The sequence below is a fragment of the Phyllopteryx taeniolatus genome, chromosome 21, assembly GCF_024500385.1.
Source record: "Phyllopteryx taeniolatus isolate TA_2022b chromosome 21, UOR_Ptae_1.2, whole genome shotgun sequence".
NCBI classification, from domain to species: Eukaryota; Metazoa; Chordata; class Actinopteri; order Syngnathiformes; family Syngnathidae; genus Phyllopteryx; species Phyllopteryx taeniolatus.
Genome location: NC_084522.1, coordinates 6,715,494 through 6,739,723, shown reverse-complemented (window position 1 = coordinate 6,739,723; position 24,230 = coordinate 6,715,494). Strand labels below are relative to the sequence as shown.

Here is a 24,230-nt window from a genome sequence, read left to right as displayed (position 1 = left end):
CCGTGCTAGGGGCTCGTCCGACAGAGATCCACGATTGGTTCCTCGCAACTCCAGTATGACGCTGTAGTCCAGGCCTCTCTGCATGCACCCCCCGTTCCCTCTTTTTTCTCTCCATCGCGCCTTCTTTTTGCTTGCTTTTTTCCTTCCCTCCCTCCCTTCCTCCATCGGCTCACCTCACATTCCATCTCTCCAGTGCACTTTTTTTTTTCCAGCAACGCAGATGAAGCAGCAATGCACAAAGCGATCCTTTGACTCTAAAAATACAAGTCTGGGAGTGGGAAAGCCTCACGGTAGACAAAGACAGACCCGGAAAAAAGGAGCCAAGTGAAGCTTCAAATGGGTACGCTGTGAAAGTCAATGTGCTTTTTATCGTATCTTAGAAAAAATGCTTAATCCTGCTAGCGCGACCACCTCCTCGAGACGTATAAATGGCATACAAACACTTGTGCCATGCTCAAGTGAACACATACACACGAAGAGCACACACGACAAAATCCCCACTCATGCAGACGGACACACACGCACACAAGGCACCATAACATCAAGGTCTTCTGATAAAACGCCCTATAACTCTTTAGCCTGTGTGTGTATTACATCCTGTACATGGTGTTTCATTTCATTATACATGTTAAAGCTAGGTAGTCTTAAAAACATAAGGGCATTACTGCAATGTGTCACTAATTATGTGTGATGGATTAAATGAAGAGGTAGATTTTCTTGTATGCATGACTACAATTTTAAATGAGTGATTCGTATTGTAATAACATACAAATAGTCAGGACCCAAAATGGGTCACGGGTCTTTTGGGTCGCAAAGGCAAAGCTGTTTTACTGATTTCAAACATGGCATCAAGATTTATATTTGTTGTATATTTGTTGTAAACAATTGATTTAAAATATAATAAGAAATCAAATTTGTATAACACCTTTTTAAATACACAAATACTTGTAAAGTAAATGTCAATATTATGGCAACACATCATTTTATTAAGTTTGAGTCCCAGGGTGGAAAAACATTTCTAATTTCGATGTTATTCTGAAAATATTTGGGAAATCCTGTCCTAGATTATAGTGTAAACATGAAATACATTTAATAATGTTTAATCCCTTCACACAAAGCTATGTATTATAATAAATGCTGTAACACAGTGCTCACCAAGGCCGAGGATGGGGTGGTGCTCCACCAGCGTCCAGGCGTTGTCGTCCACACAGTGGCTCTTGTAGACCAGGAGCTGGCACACGTCCCTGGCTGTCATGTCCGCCGGGATCTCCACCACTTTGCCAGCCCCATCCTCGCTCCACACCTTCACTATCTGAAAACACACATGGGCCAAGGTCATGTTTGTCACAAGCTGGAAGAAGTCCCGCGACAGTGGGACGGCGCAATTCGGCCTAAGCCGCTTTCCAGGAAAATTCTACTGCAAGAAAAGGAAGGGCGGATCAGTTTCGGAACGTCCATTTACCTCCATCGCCCCTTGCTTTGTCAAGTCCATCCTTAAAGTCCTGCTCAGTTTCCTCTCCAACGGGAGACTTTCTTTAAAAAACGCAGCAAAGTCCCGGAAACTGGCGCCTGCACGCTGGGTTCAGCCCTTTTGTCCACGGCTCAACCAAACTCCCTCACACGCACATCCCGGATATGCATGTAAACTTGCTTGCGCACATCGCACGGTGACGTGTTTTCTGTCGCGCCAACACCGAGGGCGAGAGGGAAAAAGTAGAAAATATTCACAGTTGGAGGACATTTTGATTATGTCCTTAAAAATGCCACCACTGGGAGCAGCAAGCGGGCACAGTTCAAAGCCCAAGTACCGCCCATTGTTGCGCCATTTTGAACCATTTCAGCCAAGTGCCCAAAGCAACATTTAAACTGGCTGTAATTTTGCCTGAGAGTGTGTTTGCTTCACAGATAACCACAGAGCAGCTGCTTCACACCACTCCATCTGCACACTCACAAAAAGCCCTCGCTCTCGCATGCAGCGCGGAACACGAACGCATGCAATAAATATGAGCGTATGAACACCAGAAAGTGCTTCAAAACCACAGCGACAACGCACATTAGGTCAAAGAGAAGGCGTTACATGTCTGCATGGTTGTGTGTGTGTGCATGCTCGCACACCTACGTACTTCACATCCTGCGCCTAGAGCAGACGTTCGGCTCACAAACTCTGCTGCCCCGCACAGCACACAAAGCAAGCGGGAGCAACTGTTGAAAATTGCATGGAACAAGAAACAAAAAGAGCTAAAGGACGACTCGGGAGCTCAAACTGAACAATGGCAGCGCGATTCGAAAACGTGTGGGGCGCCAAAAATGGCACAAAACACCAGAAGCACCATCACGGCAACCCTAAGAGAGCCTTCTAACGCAAGTGAGGGAGAAAAAAAACCGTCACAGTGCTCCCTGCCCCTTCTGAAGCCAGAAGACTCCCTCCTCTCCTCCCACCGCCACCACCTTCCAACCCCCCAATTAAAAAAGTGATTTCATGTCATCTGACTTTTGTTTGAGAAAAGTTTATGAAACATCAACAAGGGAGGGAAACGGAAAGCCGTGGGGGTCTCGATTGCTGCACTTTGCCAACCGCATGCATGCACACACACACACACACACACACACACACACACACACGTCCAGAAAAAGAATGAAACACAATGCAAGTCTCTTACCTCCACAGCCTGAAAGAGGCAACAGTCTGGAGAGCAGGATGGCATTTTCACACTGAGACGCTCTCCAGTGACACAGAGAGAGGGAGAGCAAGGGAGGGGGGAGGAAAAGAAGCCAGGAAGAGGGAGGGAGGGGCTGACTGGCAAGGAGAACACAAGAGAGGTAAGAGCGAAGGGGGCAAGCGGGTAGGAAGAGGAGGGAGGAAGTGACAGAGGAAGGACAAGAGAGTCTCGAGACGGCTCGGCCCGGCTAACTCGCGGCGGGCAGCACCGAGGCTGGGATAGTGACGGCGAGCGGTGTGAACCACCGTTGCCAACCGCTACATCCACCGGTCCTTCTCACCCTGCCCACTTCTCCCCTTCCTCCTCCTCGCACTGGATTAACCCAGTGTGGAATTTTTTTAAACGGTGAGCTGCTACCTGTCACGTACCGTACACTCTTATCACCACGGTTACTTCCAAAAAAACGTCACCTATTTGCCTTTTCCACACTGTCAGCTCACTTTATTGACACCGCCCACCCCCACCTCCCAAACACACACACACACACACACACACATTACAGGGCTTAATGTACTGAAGTACAAAGCCAATCACTGTACACAATCATGCCTCACACACTGCCTGCCAGGTTTTAATTTCCACCCCCTCCCCTCCCTCATATCCTCTTCCCATCTCAACAGCTGTGTGTGAAATATTATGCTGGGGAGGTTAGCAGCAGAGCAACATGTGTAACGTGCGCTCGTGCTTTGAAGGAAAGCGAGGCGATGAGGTAGTTGATTTGAAGCAATATGGATCAAGCGCTGCTCTGGCTTCGCTGAGGGTGGGTTCAAGGGAGGGGTAGAGCAGGGAGAGGAGTGGAGGCGGTTGCTCAGCAAATCTGCCCAGCCTGAGGAGAGGCAATGGGTGGAGGGGGGAGAAAAGACAAGGAGGTAGCGAGGGAGGGCTGAGGGTGAGTACAGAAAGGAGAGCAATGGAGGAATGTCAGTAATGCAATACTGAGTCATAATCAGGCTCATGTGTAGCGCGCGGGCCAACACAGCTGGCCCCTAATAAGGTGTGCATGAGAAGTGAGAGACAAACGAGGAAGAGCGAATGTAAACCAAGATTACTTTTTTTGGGGGGGGTGGGTCTTCCTTCTGCCTCTTGCAGCAGGTTTGCAGCCATCTGAGCTGCAGTATACAACACTGCTACATGTTTATGTATAAGCGTGTGGGAGGATCATGCATGTTCAAGCATAAGATGCATATAAAGCAGACATAAAGCTTCTATTTGAGTAGCACTATGCTTTTTATTTAACAACCATGTCCTTTGAGATACTAGGAAATACTTGTGAAACGTAAAACTTTACAAGATGAAATGAACTAACCAAGTCCCCTTTGCTCTTCACCTCCCCTCCCCCACTGCCCTATACTGCTCTAACAGAGGAGGGTGAGGGTGTACAACGTTATTGGCCTACATGTCAACACACACACATTCGCAGACACACACACACAAAGTGGGCTCGGAGCATATTGGATTGAAGGGTCACGGACAGACACCTGCATGCATGAAAACAAAAGAACACACATAAGAACAGTATGCACAGGGTCAATGGTCAAACTGAATAATCTGCACTGGGGTCAGGACTACTTGACCAAAAAGGTTTATGGGCCCCTAAATCTATCAGGCTATTTGCAAACACACACGCACGCACACACGCACAGTAATGCGGTTGTTCTAAAACAGAGATCTCCTCATCCACGGTGAGAATAAAAGTACAGCTTGTAAAAGAAATTTCAATTCAGTTGCAGCCGAGGAAGGAGAGGGAGGCGAGGGCCTTTATCTGCAGATGCAATCTTTTTACGTAACATAAGAGCACAATGATGGATTCTCTCCTCTCTGCATGGAAGTAGAAAATCTACAACAGCACATTTATGATTGTATTAGAGGGAGATTGTCAGCTGACCGACCCTTAGTTGCTGCCCTGAGGTTTATTTCCAATGTACTTGAATTCCAATGCTTACAATCATTGGCTCAAAAAGGATTCAATGTTTAGATCCTAATTCTTTGATATTAAATTACAGCACACAGAAAAAAATACCTTGTTCTTCTCTTATAAGAACGGGGTGACTTTAGCTCATCTGCAAGGACTTGGGCTTTAGAGCCAGAGGAGGGCACGGGTTTGAGTCCCGCTGCAAGCAAAAATGTAAAAATGTCAACTAGTTGTTGGAAAGATGTTAGTCTGCTTGCTGATAACTGTTAAGGTGCCCTTGAGCAAGGCACCATTCCCAGTCCAAGTGGGGCAGCACTGATTGCGCACCCCTTCTAAATCCCTCCTTGCATATGGTAATGCTCCAACATATACAGTACACTTTTCTTTAGCTCATTTTATTTTCATGCATCAGGTATGAAGTATTTTTGGTTCTTCATGGGAGCAGTTACCAACCACTGGGTGGGACATTCGCCACACAGAGACAGACTGAACAAAACATATTCCATCCATCCATTTTCTGAGCCGCTTGTCCTCACAAGGGTCGCGGTAGTGCTGGAGTCCATCCCAGCTACCATCGGGCAGGAGGCGGGGGTATCATCACAATACTGTATGCCGACAAAGGGTATTCAAAAGAAGTTTACTCGGTCATTCGCGTTGAAACATACCGCTAATCAGCAGTCTCCCAAGCCTTTTTGTTGACCAGTTTCACTTACAGCAATATTTTTGACGGATCAATTAAATTAAAAATATATCTCCCCATTACACACATGGTAGTTTTTGTGATAGGTGGGAGTCCTGGAATTGTTTCTCTTCAAACTGCTCTAATCTTGGGGTAATGGGAACAATGACACTCGCAGTGTGTTACTTGGCTCCAGTTTACTCCGTAACTGAGTTTTGAAGGCTTCATCACCACATTTGCGAACCTGTTGCAGCATACAGTATTAAACAGAGCGGGCTTTTCCCTGGAAGTTGTGGCCTCTTCTCCTTCTGTATCATCATTTTGCATTTTCCCCTTTTAGAATAAACTCTTCAAAACCTTTTTAAAAAAAATCATTTTAAAATATTTTTTGGTGTCGGCACGGTGTAGGACTGGTTAGAGCGTCTGCCTCACAGTTCTGAGGACCGGGGTTCAATCCCCGGCCCCGCCTGTGTGGAGTTTGCATGTTCTCCCCGTGCCTGCGTAGGTTTTCTCCGGGCACTCTGGTTTCCTCCCACATCCCAAAAACATGGTAGGTTAATTGAGGACTCTAAATTGCCCGGAGGTGTGAATGTGAGTGTCAATGATTGTTTGTTTATATGGGCCCTGCGATTGGCTGGCAACCAGTTCAGGGTGTACCCCGCCTCCTGCCCGATGGTAGCTGGGATGGGCTCCAGCACTCCCGCGACCTTTGTGAGGATAAAAAAAAAAAAAAGTGATAGCGGTGCATCCCTAGTAATATTTCTATCATTTAATTATAACTATTTTCTTCAGTTTTGCCGCGTCCTAATGTGGACACTTGTGTACGTGTATTTTGAGCGTGTGTGCGTGAGAGTGGTTTTAGGTATTCCCTAAACACGATACCAGATTTGGGTCATGTTACATGTACGGAGACAGTCAAATAAAATCTGATATGTACACTTGAACCTACAGTGTCAATCCAGACAATGAGAAGACATAGGGTGAAAGAGAGACTGTCCCAAAAGGAAACACATAACATCCTCTACAACTGGCAAACACCACAAGATGAAGAAATAAAACTATTTAAAATTCCCAAAATGGTCACTGTTTTATTGAACAAACTTGAGTTTGTACCAAGTACTAATAACATTAATACATCATTGATCATATTATATTTGCGAGCAGGACAATACTAAAACTAGTAGTAAAACCGTTTACACCAAAATTTGTGTTGGGCCAAGGGAAGAGACCATTAAATTTAGATGTAAATAGTTATCTGTGAGGCAGCGAGTAGGAGCACAATGTGTGGCCCAACTGATTCTCCAGTTTTCCTCGTGTTCTCCGAGTCATTGTATTTAATCGAATTCCAAAAACATTACCAACTTGGCCGAGAATCAGAAGTGACGAGCGGTCAATCATCAAATCCTGTTAAAGACGAACTCATACTCTATAGCCAGGTAGGTGACTGAATTCCCATTTGCAGTAAAGCACCTTGAGCCGCATTAGAATCAACAGTGACGTTGTATCTCCCTAACAATAAAGCTTACACATCCATGTCATTATGAGCTTATGCTGTAGGACAGGCTCTCTCTGCCATCATTACATGCACACAACACACAACACACACACTCACACACTCGTGCACCTGATCTGATTGCAGCGGGTCAGCAGACCTTTGCATGCAGGGGAACATCAGCTGACCGCAGACAAAATGTCCTCACCACAAGGAGACAATGACTCAGTGCTTTGGGCGATAAATCATAACACGTCTGTAGGTGTTCACAACTTTGTGCTATCAATAATCCAACAAGTGACATGGCTACTGTGACATGCTGCATGATAATATAATGAAGCACTGATTGGAGTTTTCTCATGGAAGATCAAGCGAATGTTTTATCTTTCATTAAAGTTCAAATTCACACTCTCTTACATGATTGCTATCATCTTGTCATTCGTTTTTCCACAAATGGCTGTGAGTTTCTACACAAATAAATCCACCTCGCCTTTGCTATTCACTCGCCCAACAATAGTGGTAAGGAAGATCTAATTTCCTGCCAGACAAAAGATCCACCACTCCAATGTAGCGTCAGCAGTCGATAGGGGAAACACTTTAGAGGGGCACGCTAATGTTACGCAAATCATTTAAAGACAATCTAGCAGCATATGACTCATATACTACTGGAGTTTATATGTTAGCGGCAGGTCCTTGAGCCACTATCAGCACCTTGAAAACGGTCATTCAAATGTTCATGGCAACCTCTTCTAGCTACTGTTCATTTTTTTTTTCTTTTTTTAATAATAGTTTTATAATGTCCCGGTGTTAAAAGCATAGCTGTGGGGGTATAAACCATCAATGCTCTATTGAATAATGCTTGTAATGCAGTGTCCATGCTCACAAATGAAAGCATGAATTGTTTTGCAGCCCGCAACTTGATGCCGAAGTTGACCCATTTTGCTGTATCGTGACTGGTCAAATTCCTATGAAGCAGTAGCTACAACACTTATATTTACAGTATAAGGCAACCACAACTTGACTGAGAGATGGTTCAGTTTGAGGAGGGCTAACAGAGCCATCTTGCAGGATTGCATAACATTGGAGTATCCCTGCAACATATCTCCAAAATGTACAGGAGTTGTCATGCTGTGTTGTTCATGATGGGCTGCTCATAATACCCAGAGGACAAATCCATTTACGTTATTAGCAACGATGCAGACCATAAACCTGTCATGTCACGCATATACTCGGGTATACTTATAGTATAATAACATAAGCTGATAATATGAGCTGTGTATCCCAGTGAGAAAGACTGAAGATTAGTGAAGAATGTTCAGATTCCAGCAGCTGAAGGGAACAACTGTAAGAGGGATCCTGTATAAAAAAATAAAATTAAATTTTTTAAAAAACATGCCAAAGCAAACACAATGCAACTATGTCTATAGACCAAGGCATTACACGTCTAAGATTGTCATCTGTGCCGCATAAAACGCATCCCACCGATTGGAACCCTCCTTGGCTCATATAGCCTGACCCATGTGAGTGCACACGTCCACAACCTACAATGGGTACGGAAAGTATTCAGACACCTTAAAATTTTCACTCTTTATTATATTGCAGTCATTTGCTAAAATCATTTAAGTTCTTTTTTTTCCCTCGTTAATGTACACACAGCGCCCAATATTGACAGAAAAAAAGTTTTATTTTTGACATTTTTGCAGATTTATTAAAAAAGAAAAACTGAAATATCACACAGCCATAACTATTCAGACCCTTTGCTGTGACACTCATATATTAAACTCGGGTGCTGTCCATTTCTTCTGATCATCCTTGAGATGGTTCTACACCTTCATTGGAGTCCAGCTGTGTTTGATTATACTGATTGGACTTAATTAGGAAAGCCACACACCTGTCTATCTAAGACCTTATAGCTCACAGTGCATGACAGAGCAAATGAGAATCATGAGGTCAAAGGAACTGCCTGAAGAGCTCAGAGACAGAATTGTGGCAAGGCAGAGATCTGGCCAAGGTTACAAAAACTTTTCTGCTGCACTTAAGGTTCCTAAGAGCACAGTGGCCTCCATAATCCTTAAATGGAAGACGTTTGGGACGACCAGAACCCTTCCTAAAGCTGGCCGTCCAGCCAAACTGAGCAATCGGGGGAGAAGAGCCTTGGTGAGAGAGGTAAAGAAGAGCCCAAAGATCACTGTGGCGGAGCTCCAGAGATGCAGTCGGAAGATGGGAGAAAGTTCTAGAAAGTCAACCATCACTGCAGACCTCCACCAGTCGGGGCTATATGGCAGAGTGGCTCGATGGAAGCCTATCCTCAGTGCAAGATACATGAAAGCATGCATGGAGTTTGCTAAGAAACACCTGAAGGACACCAAGATGGTGAGAAATAAGATTCTCTGGTCTGATGAGACCAAGATAGAACTTTGCGGTATGTGTGAGGTATGTGTGGAGAAAACCAGGCACTGCTCATCACCTGTCCAATACAGTCCCAACAGTGAAGCATTGGTGGTGGCAGCGTCATGCTGTGGGGGTGTTTTTCAGCTGCAGGGACAGGACGACTGGTTGCAATCGAAGGAAAGATGAATGCACCCAAGTACATGGATATCCTGGACGGAAACCTTCTTCAGAGTACTCATGACCTCAGACTGGTCCGAAGGTTCACCTTCCTTTTTTTTTTTCTTTGTCCTGTTCGGCTGTTAGTTCAAGCAGAATGGAAAATCTGTATCCCTTTTATGCCGGAACAGTTTTACAGTGTCACAGTGGAGTTTTTAAGCTTCCGCTGTGGTTTCTTAGTATTATAATTGAGGTTTATTGAGAATCAGAATTGATCAGTCGAACAGAACAAAGTTTCTAGAGGGGAGAGAGAAACAAAGACAAAAGACAAAGCACTAATTGTAAACAGGATGAGAGAAGTAAATCATTGCATTATCTACAACAATAAAACATTAAATATGAGTGTTGCATGGGGGTGTAGTGCTACACCCTGTGAGGGAAGGACAGGACAAGATAGAACAGGAAAAGGACAGGAGAAGAAGCATGCAGGACAAGGGTCGTGAACCCGGCTGTACAACTGAAGTGTGGTGGGATTAATTATGTAAATTATAAAAGTCAACAGGACAGGACGAGAGTATAAGTGAGGGGATACACAAGTGATTTGCATATTCATGAGTTATTTGTCGCAGTAAGTGCGTGACCCCACACCCACTTAAAGAGTCCTAGGGGTGTGTGGCTGCGTATACACGCAAGTGAATTGACACCGTTTTACATGCACAAAGACTGACAGAAGTGTCCTGTAATTGCTGTGGCCGCACCACGGAGGCTGAGGACCCCACCCAATCAATCAAGGCGCGGGATCATGCCCAGGGGTCCACCTGAGAGCAGCCCGGCGGACGGGACACGTCCCACAACAAGGGACCCAGGGCGGTCCGCTGGCCCCACCGAGGCGTCCCGACAACTGGCCACCCAGTGGGGGCCGCAGGGACCCAATGCCACCCAGACAACCCCCTCACCCCACCCACCGCCCCACCCACCCCGCCATCCCACCCTCCACTCCACCCCCAGGGGAGCCAGACGCCCCCCCCCCAACCCGCAGGGCCCGCAATCCAGCCAGTCCCCGCCCAGCCCGAGGGCGGGAGAGTGTCCCTTGTTTGTTGGAAAGGAGGGCGGATAGGGACACCCGACAAGGGAACTATAAGGGGGCGGGGGGCGCAAGGAGCAGCCGCGGGCCATGAGAGGTCAGCCCCAACACCAAGCAGTCGTCCAGCCCGCGGGGGGGCCCGGCCTCAGGAGCACCGTCGTTTTTCTCTGTCAATATGGTGTGCTCTGTGTACATGAATGAGGGGAAAAAATAACTTAAATGATTTTAGCAAATGGCTGCAATATAACAAAGTGAAAAATTTAAGGGGGTCTGAATACTTTCCATACCCACTGTAAATACAACTTACTAGGCTCAGAGAACACGTTACGCAACAGAGCATGCCAGCAGAAGCACAGACGTCTGGAGTTCACCCTGTGATGCTGTCTTGTCACAATTGAGTGATTTGATCACTTAAGGCCAATACTCAACGGCTGGATTTGGTTCATTTTAAGCATGAACTATGATTAGAACATATGATTGTTCCAGAGAGGGAGGCCAGTGGGTAAGAGAGCACATTGCCTTAACCTCACAAAAAAGCAACCCATGATGCACAAGTGGGTTTTTGGGTCTGTCAACATAGACTGGATTTACACTATGTGGTTCAAGTTCTGCAATTCCCATTTTTTGGGGCAAAATTCAAATTAGGGACATGGCAGCCTTGAGAAAAGGTGAAAAGAAACCCAATATCAATTGGATATATGCCAATGCAACTGCACCATGTAGAACCGATTGAAATTACTCCTTTGTCATCATAATACAACAATCATAGATGTATATACAGCTGTATGGTGTTTATGTTTACACACCCCAAAACAGCCCATTATACTGTATAAGGCATGGTAAGAGATGCTATGTCTTTAACCCATTCACTGGCATGGACATATTCATCAACTGGAATCCAACCGTTTACTGCTACTGATGAAAAACAAAAACATTTTGGGGGTGAAAAGAGTCTTACTATTTTTTGGTAGGTTCAGTGCTTATATTGTCACATTGTCTCACAATATTTTGTGGGTCTTAGCATTTTGCCTAATCTTTGGCAAAATGCTCTAAAAACAGCTTGCAATAAAAGGAACTCTACTTTGAAAATGGCTGACAGAGAGAGTTAAATGATTAGCCAGGAAAATGATTGGAGACTGGATACAACCTCAACCATGATTCCTGGGTGTGTACACAATGCATGAAACTTCAGACTTGATCATACACATACTGACAAAAGTAGCAAATAGTGGCAAAAAAAACAATAAATTACAATAAAATTGAAATGTAATCTGAATCACAGTGTGTTTTGTCCCATTGAAGTACACAAGACAGCAGTTGAATGAGCTGAACTGGACAAAATGAAGATGTTTGGGGAAAAGTTGCACAACAGGCCCTTTGTGCAAAGTGCAAGATTGCTCTCTGACTCCACATCTTGTGAGATGATGTCAAGGAAATGAATGTGTATATAATGCACTGGTGAACTGTACAAAATGTTGACGAAAATTCTCAGTACAGGAGTGCGTCTGTCGAAGTGTGTGAAGCAAGAAGAGATTCAGAATAATTTTCATTACTCAGAGAGAGCATCCTGAAAAGGATGGAAAATTCCTGAGACAGGAGGCTCTGCCGGGGGAAGGAAGGGCAAGACTATGACACAGACATACATATACATACACAGGCATGGTTTCACACACTCACACAGCGACACTAAGAGCCATCTTGAAAGCGTGTGAACCGGAAACGAATGCCTGTCTTGCCGGACCCGGCAGATGGAGTCACAAGGTTCAGAGCCAACCTGCAGACGTTCCCAGCCGTGTTCCCGCTTCTGCTACGGAAGTCTGCGCCCGGTCTCCAGCATCCTGGAGACATTACTCACCTCCTTCCACAGAAAAACATGCTTGTCCCTGTGGGTATGCGAGTGTGTGTGTTTTGGATATTTCTTCCACTGTACTCGCAAAAAGACGCATAATGTAAGATAACCTGGGGTAACCTGTGATGCGAGGGAAGGCTAGGAGCATGCAAAGTCAACACAAGCTGCTCTGAACTTAACAAAACAGGCCAGTCAGCTGATCTCAAACACATACACAGGCTCATGCACTCATGACTCTAATGCAATAAAAATGACAACAAGTGGAGAAAATATTCAGCATGGTATTGACTATCTGCATATCGGCATTAGTGATTAGTTAAATACATAAGAATGGTATTCGGGATGAATTTTGAACATCTGAAGTGGCTTGTTTGCACCTACGTGTTGGTCAGAGGCCTCAATTGGACTGAGAACTGGCGAGCCAGCCGGACTGCAGAGCTCGGGAAAAGGGTTAGGGATGGCCGGCAGCGAAGCAGGACGCAGATGCTGCTCTTCCCGCAGGCACCTGCAGGGGGAGACACACACATACATTTACACTCAGGTCTCTGTATTAGCTGACCAATGAAACCACTGAGAGAGAAAATGCAAGGTCATGGGATGCTCCCATTACTTTTAATTACCTTCCTCATCCCGAAACATACAATGTACATCTTGTTGTAATGCAATTGTTTTTCATGAGGTATAAAGTTCACAGCAAATAGAAGTACAGTGGCACTTTAACTTAAACTCGTGTATCATCAAATAGTTTTTCCCCATTGAAATGAACTGAAATGCCATTAATCTGATAACCCCCCAAAAATATTTGTTGTTACGTTTTCAATAACAACACCACTGTGTTGTAAAATATAAATATAAAAACATAAAAGACAAAGAAAATAAAAGAAATAAATACAAAGTAATTAAGCCGAAAGTTGTGTACCTTTATTGGGCGTGGCCTAGTGAGTAACATCAGGAGCTGTAGTCACGCGGTTATTTCAGTGTTAGCAACTGGTCCATGCTCCTTGCCTTGTTTTCCTTTTCTATTGGTGTCTTTGACTATTTGTGATTTTTTTATTTAATTTAATTTAAAAGAAAGTGAACCTGTGCTGTGCATTTTTGTCCTCTTCTCTCAGAGCGCCCTGAAAAAATAAATAAATACGACTGAACGACGGCTCGTGAATTGAAATTTGAAAATCTTAAATTTAAATACTGTATCTATATATTGTCACAGTTGTGCAGAAACCTCCTATGTCCAAATTTGGTTGATTAAATATTTTTTCAAAAATACTCTGTTATTTTTACAAATTATTGACCAATCAAAGGCGGCACGGTGGACGACTGGTTAGAGCGTCTGCCTCACAGTTCTGAGGACCGGGGTTCAATCCCCGGCCCTGCCTGTGTGGAGTTTGCATGTTCTCCCTGTGCCTGCGTGGGTTTTCTCCAGGCACTCTGGTTTCCTCCCACATCCCAAAAACATGCATGGTAGGTTCATTGAAGACTCTAAATTGCCCGTAGGTGTGAATGTGAGTGCGAATGGTTGTTTGTTTCTATGTGCCCTGCGATTGGCTGGCAACCGGTTCGGGTTGTACCCGGCCTCCTGCCCGAAGATGGCTGGGATAGGCTCCAGCACGCCCACGACCCTTGTGAGGATAAGCGTCTCAGAAAATGGATGGATGGGTGGATGACCATTCAGAAGTGTTGAAAATGGCTTGCTCACTTTGACAAAGTAATGTTAATGGCTCAACAAACATGCTACTTTTTTGTTTTCCTGAAAAGTCATGGTTTTGGAGATGCGAGCTGGCGATACATAACAAAAGTCTGGAAACTACACAGAGCAATTTACTCATGTAACACAATAAAAAGCCACTTCATCAGATTGTGAGTTTGCAAATTGACTGCATTACAAATCTAACACCTATATAAATGGTACTCAACAATGAACTGCTTTACTGTATCACTTCAATTGTAAATGTAAACATAATTATATTGTACGTTTAAGAAGATAAAGCTACCCAGTTTTGAGTTCAATTAGACTGCTCCGGCAGTTTTCTTTAGATAGTTTCGTTCCTACAATCACAATGTTTGTTGATGTTGAGCGTAGAATGTGCAAGGAGACTGTTGTGCGTCCCTACCTGATGGCCTGGATGTGCATTGGCTGAGAGTGCTGCAGCCTCTCCCTGGCGGGTATGGAGGGGGGTGTATGACGTCGGACGGATGGGCCGTGTCTGACAAAGGGAACGTGCATAAAGTGGTGATGGTGGGGCACGTGGCCGTTGTTGAGGATGAGTGCAGTGTCTGCCGGCGTAGAGTACACGCTCTCCATGGAAGAGTTCATCTCGTTGACCAGCTTCTCCAGATCCACATCGTCATCTGTGAGAGGAGGAGGACAAGGAATTGTGAGTGACAGAGGAAGTTGCAGGGGCTGCAGATGTCCACTAGCTGCTATCCATCCATCTTCTATAGTGCTTCTCCTTATAAAAATAGAGTCACAGGTCAGCTGGAGCCTATCCCAGCTAACTTTGGGCAAGAAGTGGGGTATGCCCTCGACTACTCACCAGCCAATCGTAGGGCACATATAGACAAACAACCATTCACAATCACACATACTGTATGTACAATAAATGTCTTCAATGAAACAAACATGTATTTGGAATGTGAGAGGAAGACTGACTACCAAGAGAAAACCCACGCAAGAACAAGGAGGATCTGCAAACTCCACAAAGGCAGGCCAGAACTGGGATTCGAACCCTGAACCTTGGAATTGTGAGACAGACAGACTAACCATTAGGCCTAGGTGCTGCCCTTTATTGGTTTCAACACCTAAAATATATAGTCTGTAAACCGGGGGTGCAGGATTTAGGGCCTGTGTGCCTGTCTCCCATTAAAATGTGTGGCGCAATATGGAGCGCAAAATACGACAACGGAGACTCAGGACTGTTGAGCAAGTACAGTCGTACATCAAGCAAGAATGGGAAAGAATTCCACCTACAAAGCTTCGGCAATTAGTGTCCTCAGTTCCCAAACGGTTATTGACAACACAATGGTAAACATGCCCGTCCCAGCTTTTTCGTGACATGTCGCAGGCATCAACTTCAAAATGAGAGAATATTTGCAACAAAAAAAAAACAATAACATTCATCAGTTTGAATATTACACATCTTGTCATTGTAGTGTATTCAACTGAATATAGGTTAAAAAGGATTTGCAAATCATTGTACTGTTTTTACTAATGTTTTACACAACATCACAACTTCACTGGAATTGGGATTGTACTATGAATGTAATTTTCACAGGCAAAACCCAAATCTGAAACTGAGCATTCAGCGTTATATATTATTGGAATAATCAATTTAATAGGACACAAATAGGACGCAACTTAACACACCTTTAAGTTATGTTCCATTACGTTTACGCACATAAAAAATGGGTGTATTAAAATAAAAGGTTTGTGGATGAGATTCAGATATACAGTACATACCTGTTAATAGAAGCTTGAATGTTGATCTCCTTTCTCATATTCATCTTTCGACATCAAACTCAAATGCTTTTAGTAAAAAAAAAGATAAAGGAATTTGCCTTATTGTTCCAATTCTCTTGGAGTCTAGCATTGGAACTGAAAAGTCTTCAATAATGCCAGTTCTATGTTAGGGTTAGAATAAAAGCCTACATGAGCACCAATATGTATCGATGTCCGAGTGCCTTTTGACCGATGGGTGTCCCAAACCAACACCGCACAGAATTCCTGACATTCCTTTTGGTGAAAAAAATTACAGCAATCTGGGAGCGCTCACCAGCCTGAGTGTACCAAGTGTTCACAACAAAGTAGAAAACCAACACACTTGTGCACATACACACAGGGCAGCTGAGGACACTGTGTACAATATGCAGCACTGATGTGCTTGTAATTATACAGGAGAATGAAAAATGTACAAGATCTGCAGTCCAAGTGAGCCTGAAGAGTGGGGGGGCGGCAAAAAGCCACTCTGTACTCAGATCAGCAGGGAGTCAGCTCAGCTCGGTTCACAAAGAGGTATGCATGACAAACACAGAGGGTAAGTAGAGGACACAAGGTCATGTGATGTTCAAGAGTGGGACATGGGTTATGAGGGGAAGGGCTGATGAGGATAGCATGGCTATTATGTAAAGCTCTGGATGGATGGTCGTGTTATGATCCCCTGCTAACAGATTTGTGCACAAGGCAAGTTCACTTTTTCAAACATGAATTAAGTCATAATGCCAACAGAAGCTGTTTACATATAAAATTAAAGAAATGGCAGGTAGTCGCTGATCTGTTTGAAATAGTAACTATAAGATAGCTCCAAGTACTAAATAGCTATGAAATATAAAATGTTAAAACCTTCTGTAATTAAATATGTAGGGGATGACGGCTGTTCAATTGCAACATCACTTTCAGATTTAACCTGATGAGCCAGATGCAATTTGGAATGAAATCTTTGCTCATCACGTAGCTTTAGGAGGATAGCATCATTGGCACTCACTCCCCTCCTCCCGTTGCCCCACACTACACTCTTGGCTTCAGCAGGGGAATATATAGAATACAAAGTTTCTCTCTCCTTTTTTTCTTAGATCTTTAGGAACTGCAGCCTCCGTCTGGCTACAAAAGCTCCTGTGCAAGCGTAGACAGGCAATTACAGGAAGATCCCAGGATACACTGAATGAATGCTCTCTGTCCCTGGCAGAGACACCCTGCAATCATTGATGGGCAACTCGGAGGTCAGAGACTCACTGATACGAGCTTTGACCTCAGCTACCTTGGCTAACTTTTGCCAGAAAACAATGGTTTATGCATTCCATCTGATGTCGTCCAGTCAATCACCTAAGATTCCATATGCTAACCTCCAAAACTCCATGCAGCCATAGCAAGTAGTGCAAAGAACACACCATAACATGAACAAATGTGAGATTTGATTCTATATTGTTTAAATGTAGGCCAAAGTCAAAATGAAACCGTGGCTTGATGACGCACTGAGGTATCTCAGTAAACTGGGAAAGGATCAAGTATATTACTTCCGATGGCATAAAATTCTAAAGAAGTTTATTTCCTTGCTGAACTCTTGTCTATTCTAAGAAAAAAAACTTAATTATCCATCAATAAAACATGAACTGCATTGAACAAAAAAGGCATCACTCATGAAAGACAGCAGAGCCAAACTACACAGGCAAACGAAGAAGCTGATGGATAGATAACTGGATGGATGAATGGATGATTTGATTTTGATAAATAATGGACTGGAAGTGCACATGTACTGTACATGTACATGCGGCAAAAACTTTCTAAATCTTCCACTGACAACCAGGCTGAATTTAGTGCCTCCCTGACATACTGTATAATGATGTTAGTCTCTCAGTCAAGATGCATCACTTCAACATACAGCACTTCCTTGACACCAATTAATAACTTCCTATTACCCAAAGCTTTGGCACCATCTTGTGGCATCTTGGTGGATTATAGAAACAGCAAAAAAATGATAGCTGAGGATAGGTTCCCCAGAAAAATGTTAAATTTAGGAATAGGCAGGGGTTCCTTCTTTTTCCTGATGGGAAAAGGGAAGCGTCTATTTGAAATAAGTGTTCATTTCAATAACAGACCCAGTGAATGATCACAGCATAGCATTGTTGAATTTAGGAAAGCACTTCCTGCATTTGATTATCTACCTAATTATCGCTTCAATTATCAGCATCTTTGTCTCCCTGACCTCTGTCCTACTTTCTCCAATATGTCCCCTCTGATGATCTGACCTACAGGCCTACAGTATACAAACACTCTATCCTGGTCACGGTCCTCTCTCAGGGCCAGGCTACGACACACTTGCACATGCATGACAAGCACACATCGGAAACTCGAGGGAAGAAGAGGAGGTCATCAGGCGTACGATTTACAACATTTCCTCTGCTTCCAGGCATTTCCACGATGACTGAAGGGATTTCTGAGAACGCGGCGCCGGGAGCACGTTTTACTGTCAGTATGTGTTCAAGAGGTCATCAGTTTGGGGAAAAAAGGGTGAACAAAGGAGATAATATTTAATATTTGTCTAAAAGATTGCAGTGATGAAGGAATGTCTTAGATGGAGCTGACGACAAAGGAGTTATACACATACATATATACATATACGTACGTATGTGTATATACGTATGTATATATGTATATACGTATGTATGTGTATATATATATATATATATATATATATATATATATATATATATATATATATATATATATATATATATATATATATATAGAGAGAGAGAGAGAGAGAGAGAGAGAGATCTATATCTATCTATATATATCTATAGATATAGATATATATATATCCAGCGACACAGTGGACGACTGGTTAGAGCGTCTGCCTCACAGTTCTGAGGACCGGGCCCCACCTGTGTGGAGTTTGCATGTTCTCCCCGTGACTGCGTGGGTTTTCTCCGGGCACTCCGGTTTCCTCCCACATCCCAAAAACATGCATGGTAGGTTAATTGAAGTCTCTAAATTGCGTGTAAAGTGTGAATGTAAGTGTGAATGGTTGTTTGTTTATGTGTGCTCTATGATTGGCTGGCAACCAGTTCAGGGTGTACCCCGCCTCCTGCCCGATGATAGCTAGGATAGGCTCCAGCACTCCCGTGACCCTTGTGAGGATAAGCGGCTCAGGAAATGGATGGATGGATATATATATATATCCTAACCGGTTCGCGGTGCAAAGAAGGTTGGGGAACACTGATCTATAGCATAAAGACAGTGATGGCCAATTCCTGGCCATACTTGCTGTATAATTTCATTTCTTGAATAGACAGGACAGGAGAGTTACCATGGTGATGTGGCAAGTTTGGATGGGCTGAGCGCTGAAAGCCTGGAACAATCAGCTCCTCAGGCCTGCGAGAGGAACTGTGGTCCATGCCCTCCTGCCAAATAAACAAAACAGGCAGAACAAAACAGAAAGATGTTTTTGAACTGAACGTGTCACAAAAGGCCATGCAGTGGTTTTAGATGTCAGATATTTAAGTGAAGCAAAACGCAATGGGTTATTTTCACAGCGCTCGGACAATAGATGGTTTCACGCCTCTGCTCTGCTCTCGAGGAACATTGAGTGACACAGGCACTACTTTGACCCTGTACCACTGTGACATTGTGACCCCCCCTGACCTTTTTTTTTTCTCAGTCTGCCTGTCACATATAAACACATGCACGCACACACTTGCTTCAAACCGTCACATATTGACACTCACTTCAGACAGATCAATCACTCTCGGAGCACACTTCAACCATCACTCACAGCCAAGTTCTTTGTGCATTGGGTAATTCAACACAGCTTCCAGCCTTGAAAGCTGCAGAGTGAAGGGAAGGAAGAGGGCCAAAACCTAAAAATGACATCTCTACTTTTCCTGGAAAATGCAGAACACAGGACAATTGTTCCCAGGAATTTCTCGTAACCAGATGTCCTGCTGTGAATGCACGCACATCAACATCATCAATAAAAGCCCGAAGTAGATTTATAGCTCCGAGAAGCTGCAGCCAAAAGCTTTCCAAGGAAGGCAACTTGACTACGCTGCCTGTTGGATGCAGGATGTCGGCAGGCTTCAGCAAACTCTATCGTAGCCAGATCAAGACCTCTGAAGTTGAAATTCACTGAATTTCTAACCGTGCAAATGTGCACGTACGGCATGGCAGGCATTTTGACGAGGCGGACCCATGTATAAACTTTCACTGGCATCAAAGCTACTGATTCATTTAAATAATGTGGCCAAGGATTTGGATACATAAACAGTTGTTTTGCATTCTCATATAAATCCCAAAGCTGCACATGAGACAACTTAAATCATAAACTAGAAACAGTAAGAGCAATGACAAAAATGTCAGAATCGGTGAATCCCTACAACTACATCATCCATCCATCCATTTTCTGAGCCACTTATCCTCACAAGGGTCGCGGGAGTGCTGGAGCCTATCCCAGCTATCTTCGGGCAGGAGGCGGGGTCCACCCTGAACTGGTTGCCAGCCAATCGCAGGGCACATAAAAACAAACAAGACATTCGCACTCACATTCACAATTTAGAGTCTTCAATAAACCTACCATGCATGTTTTTGGGATGCGGGAGGAAACCGGAGTACCCGGAGAAGACCCACGCAGGCACGGGGAGAACATGCAAACTCCACACGGGGGGGGGGGATTGAACCCCGGTCTTCAGAACTGTGAGGCAGACGCTCTAACCAGTCGTTCACCGTGCCGCTGGATATATATATATATATATATATATATACATATATATACATATATACATATATATATATGTATATATACATATATATATATGTATATATACATATATATATATACATATATATATATATATATATATACATATATATGTATATATACATATATATATATATATATACATATATATGTATATATACATATATATATATATATATACATATATATGTATATATACATATATATATATATATATATATATATATATATATATATATATATATATATATATATATGTATATATACATATATATATATATACATATATATATATATATATATACATATACATATATACATATATATATATATATATATACATATACATATATACATATATATATATATATATATACATATATATATATATATATATATATATATATATATATATATATATATACATATACATATATACATATATCTACATATATATATATATATATATATATATATATATATATATATATACATATATACATATATCTACATATATATATATATATATATATATATATACATATATACACACATATACACATATATATACACATATACATATATATATATATATATATATATATATATACATATATACATATATACACACATATACACATATATATACACATATACATATATATATATATATATATATATATATATATACATATATACACATATATATATACATATATATATATATATATACATATATATATATATATATATATATATATATATATATACACACACACACACACACACCGCTTATCCGAGGTCGGATCGCGGGGGCAGTAGCTTTAGCAGGGACGCCCAGACTTCCCTCTCCCCAGCCACTTCATCCAGCTCTTCCGGGGGGATCCCGAGACGTTCCCAGGCCAGCCGAAAGACATAGTCTCTCCAGCGTGTCCTGGGTCGTCTCCGGAGTCTTAAAAAGGGGGCCCACCACTCCAGTCGCCCACTCCAGAGGCACTGTCCCCGATGTCCACACGATGTTGCAGAGCCGTGTCAACCAGGACAGCCCCACAACATCCAGAGCCTTTAGGAACTCCAGGCGAATCTCATCCACCCCCGGGGCCTTGCCACCGAGGAGCTTTTTAACCACCTCGGTGACCTCAACCCCAGAGATAGGAGAGCCCGCCTCAGAGAACCCAGTGGGTGCAGGCCCGGCCACCAGGCACTCGCCTTTGAGCCCCACCTCCAGGCCTGGCTCCAGAGGGGGGCCCCGGTGACCCGCATCCGGGCAAGGGAAACCTAGATCCATATATTTTGTTCGTCATAGGGGTTTTTGGAGCCAAATGTAGACATAGGAGGTTTCGGCCCGACGTCAGCGATATAAAAGTTTTGCAATACTACTGAACTATATTGATTTCCAGTGTGCCTGTGGATGAAAAAAGCGAAGCTTTTGGCCAAAATATACACGCATGGTACGTACCGATCTGGGTAGATTCAAACCAAGGGGAGAGAGCGAGCCTCTTAAGACATCCACACTCTGGCTTTAGTTCTCGCCAATGTCCACTCTCTTTAGCAGCCCGGTTTTCCCTCAACTATTAATCTATCTTTTTATGGTAAAATAAATGTGATAAAGTCAAATATACCCTATGTGCAGCATCAAACACCGACACAGGCGAACTGTTCATATATCCAATCAGTCAATGTGCATGTGTCAGTCGGCAACTCTCATTCTTATGCAATGGTCCGGTCCAATCGAGTTTGACAGCATCACACAGTGTGCGGCAGGCCTTATGCTTTGTGTACAAGCAAAGTGAAAAAAATAAAAGAGAGTGCCAGTCGCCAATGCAATTTCAGCCGCTTATTGAATGAGGAAACATAGTCAAACACACAAATATACAATGAAAACACTCACACTGAATTAATTATGTGGCCAACTGGAACTGGAGTCAGAGCTCGTGATGTAACTAAGTAGGCCAACCCCTTTAAAGTCACATGTCAACACACGATACAGTGTGTGTAACTTTTGGCTTAATTACAGTTTATAAATCCGTTTTTCTATACATTCCCTTTATAAAGTTTTGTCTTTGTTTTACAATACATTGGGGGTTTTTTATGACAAAGTGAAAAAAAAAAATTATGTTTTTTTTTTGGGGTCCAGAAGTGATAAATGGCATTTCATTTCATTTCAATGGGGGGGGGAAATGATTTTATAAGTACATTTAGTTGCTAACTTGGTAAGGGAACAAATTAAACTTGTTAGTCAAGGTAACACTGTACAATCACTCTTTGTTAAAACGACAAAAGGCCCATCCACTCCAACAAACAGCATCTAACCAGTTCTACTTTTCCCTCAGCAAACCAGTTATACTTACTTGGAAGCGCAACCACAAGATTGGGAGCTAAGTGTTGCCTGGGCGACCAATGCACACCGCCGCTAACCTCTGAACTCAGAGGAACAGAAGAAAGAGGGATTTGTAGTGCGAGCTCTGAGACAGATCACTGGCACTCGGGCAAACTTTTGAGGGAGGAGACGTGCTGCTAGCCCCGTTCGTTCTTTGGTTCTTTCCTCCCTTCGGACCTTGTTCAGGCCATAACTCAGCAGAGCTTCCAGCATGAGGGCTGCGGTTTTGCGTGCACATTTACGAGCGCATTTGCACACAAAGACAGCAGTTGATTGGCGCTTCCACTGCCTTGATTCAAAGTTCTCACTATGGCAGACAAGACACTTATCCTTGAGTAAGATATGTGGAATGTGGCCCAGACGACCAAAACATGCCTGCAGTAAGGTTCTTTATCATGTTATGTAAGAATGGATTTGTTTTTTTTTTTTAAACAAGCTTACACACTAACTTTGCAGTCACAGCCTACACAGAGACTCCCTGAGGTGGAATGAATGGGTGCCATGCTGTGTCATGTCAGCCTTTACGTAAAATGCACAAATGCACGCACGCACACACACACACACACACACACGGAGCAATGTTACTACCACTTCTCTCCCTCAGACTACCAAACAGTTTTTTTCCCCCCACTAGATGCAGGCTGGAGGAATGTTGCTCTCGACGGGGATTCAATTGACTATTCACTGCAGTCTTACTGGTGCAGAACTGGAACTTTCCTGGAAGCTAATGTGAACCAATTTAATTTAATGACCCCTCAAACAGGCTCAGCTGTTAGCAGTGACCTTCCGTTTATGAACGGGAAAAAAATAGTGAGAAACTCAGCCACCTCTTTCAATAGCAACACTCGCGAGCTTTCGGGCCCGTCGCATGACAAAGCTGCAAGCTTGTTATTATTCTTGTGTCCTCTATTTATAGACTCTCTCCATGTTCCGTAGAGAAATTCTTTGCATTGCTGGTGGTTGTAGTGAATTATAATCCTGCAGCCTAGAAACAATTCTCATTCTGGAGGAACTGGACATTGGAAGTGGGTCTGATGTGTTGGGAGTAACTCATTGGGAAACGGACTCTCCCAACCACTGCAGGCACACAGACACACACAGATACACACATATGCATAGGGGTAATGCAGTACAGTGGTGCCTTACAATATGAATTTAATTCGTTCTGTGACCATGCTTGTAACTCGGAACACTCTTATCTCAAATCATCTTTTCGCGTAGAAATGAATGGAAATGTCAGTAATCCATTCTAGCCCATCACCCCTAAAAAAACAACAAAAAACTTTTGGGGCATTTTTAAAAAGGAAAATAATAATGCTAC

General features: G+C 43.2%; 1 protein-coding gene across 5 annotated transcripts in view; it reads right to left on the bottom strand.

Annotated features, from left to right (window-relative positions):
* Positions 1–24,230, bottom strand: part of LOC133471521 (growth factor receptor-bound protein 10-like) — a 54,329-nt gene that overhangs the window by 21,995 nt on the left and 8,104 nt on the right. For 2 of the 5 annotated variants that reach the window (XR_009786231.1, XM_061761129.1), the window contains exons 3-6: positions 19,084–19,177; positions 14,395–14,632; positions 12,665–12,788; positions 1,156–1,312 (exon numbers count right to left, since the gene is read on the bottom strand). Coding sequence is in view for 4 of the 5 variants with exons in the window: in XM_061761129.1 (XP_061617113.1) it covers positions 1,156–1,312; positions 12,665–12,788; positions 14,395–14,632; positions 19,084–19,177 (613 nt within the window). In the remaining variant the exon portion in view is untranslated. Of the gene's footprint in view, positions 1–1,155; positions 1,313–1,462; positions 1,680–2,660; positions 3,174–12,664; positions 12,789–14,394; positions 14,633–19,083; positions 19,178–24,230 lie in introns of those variants that run through there. The other 3 variants (XM_061761130.1, XM_061761131.1, XM_061761133.1) reach the window with 3 other exon arrangements.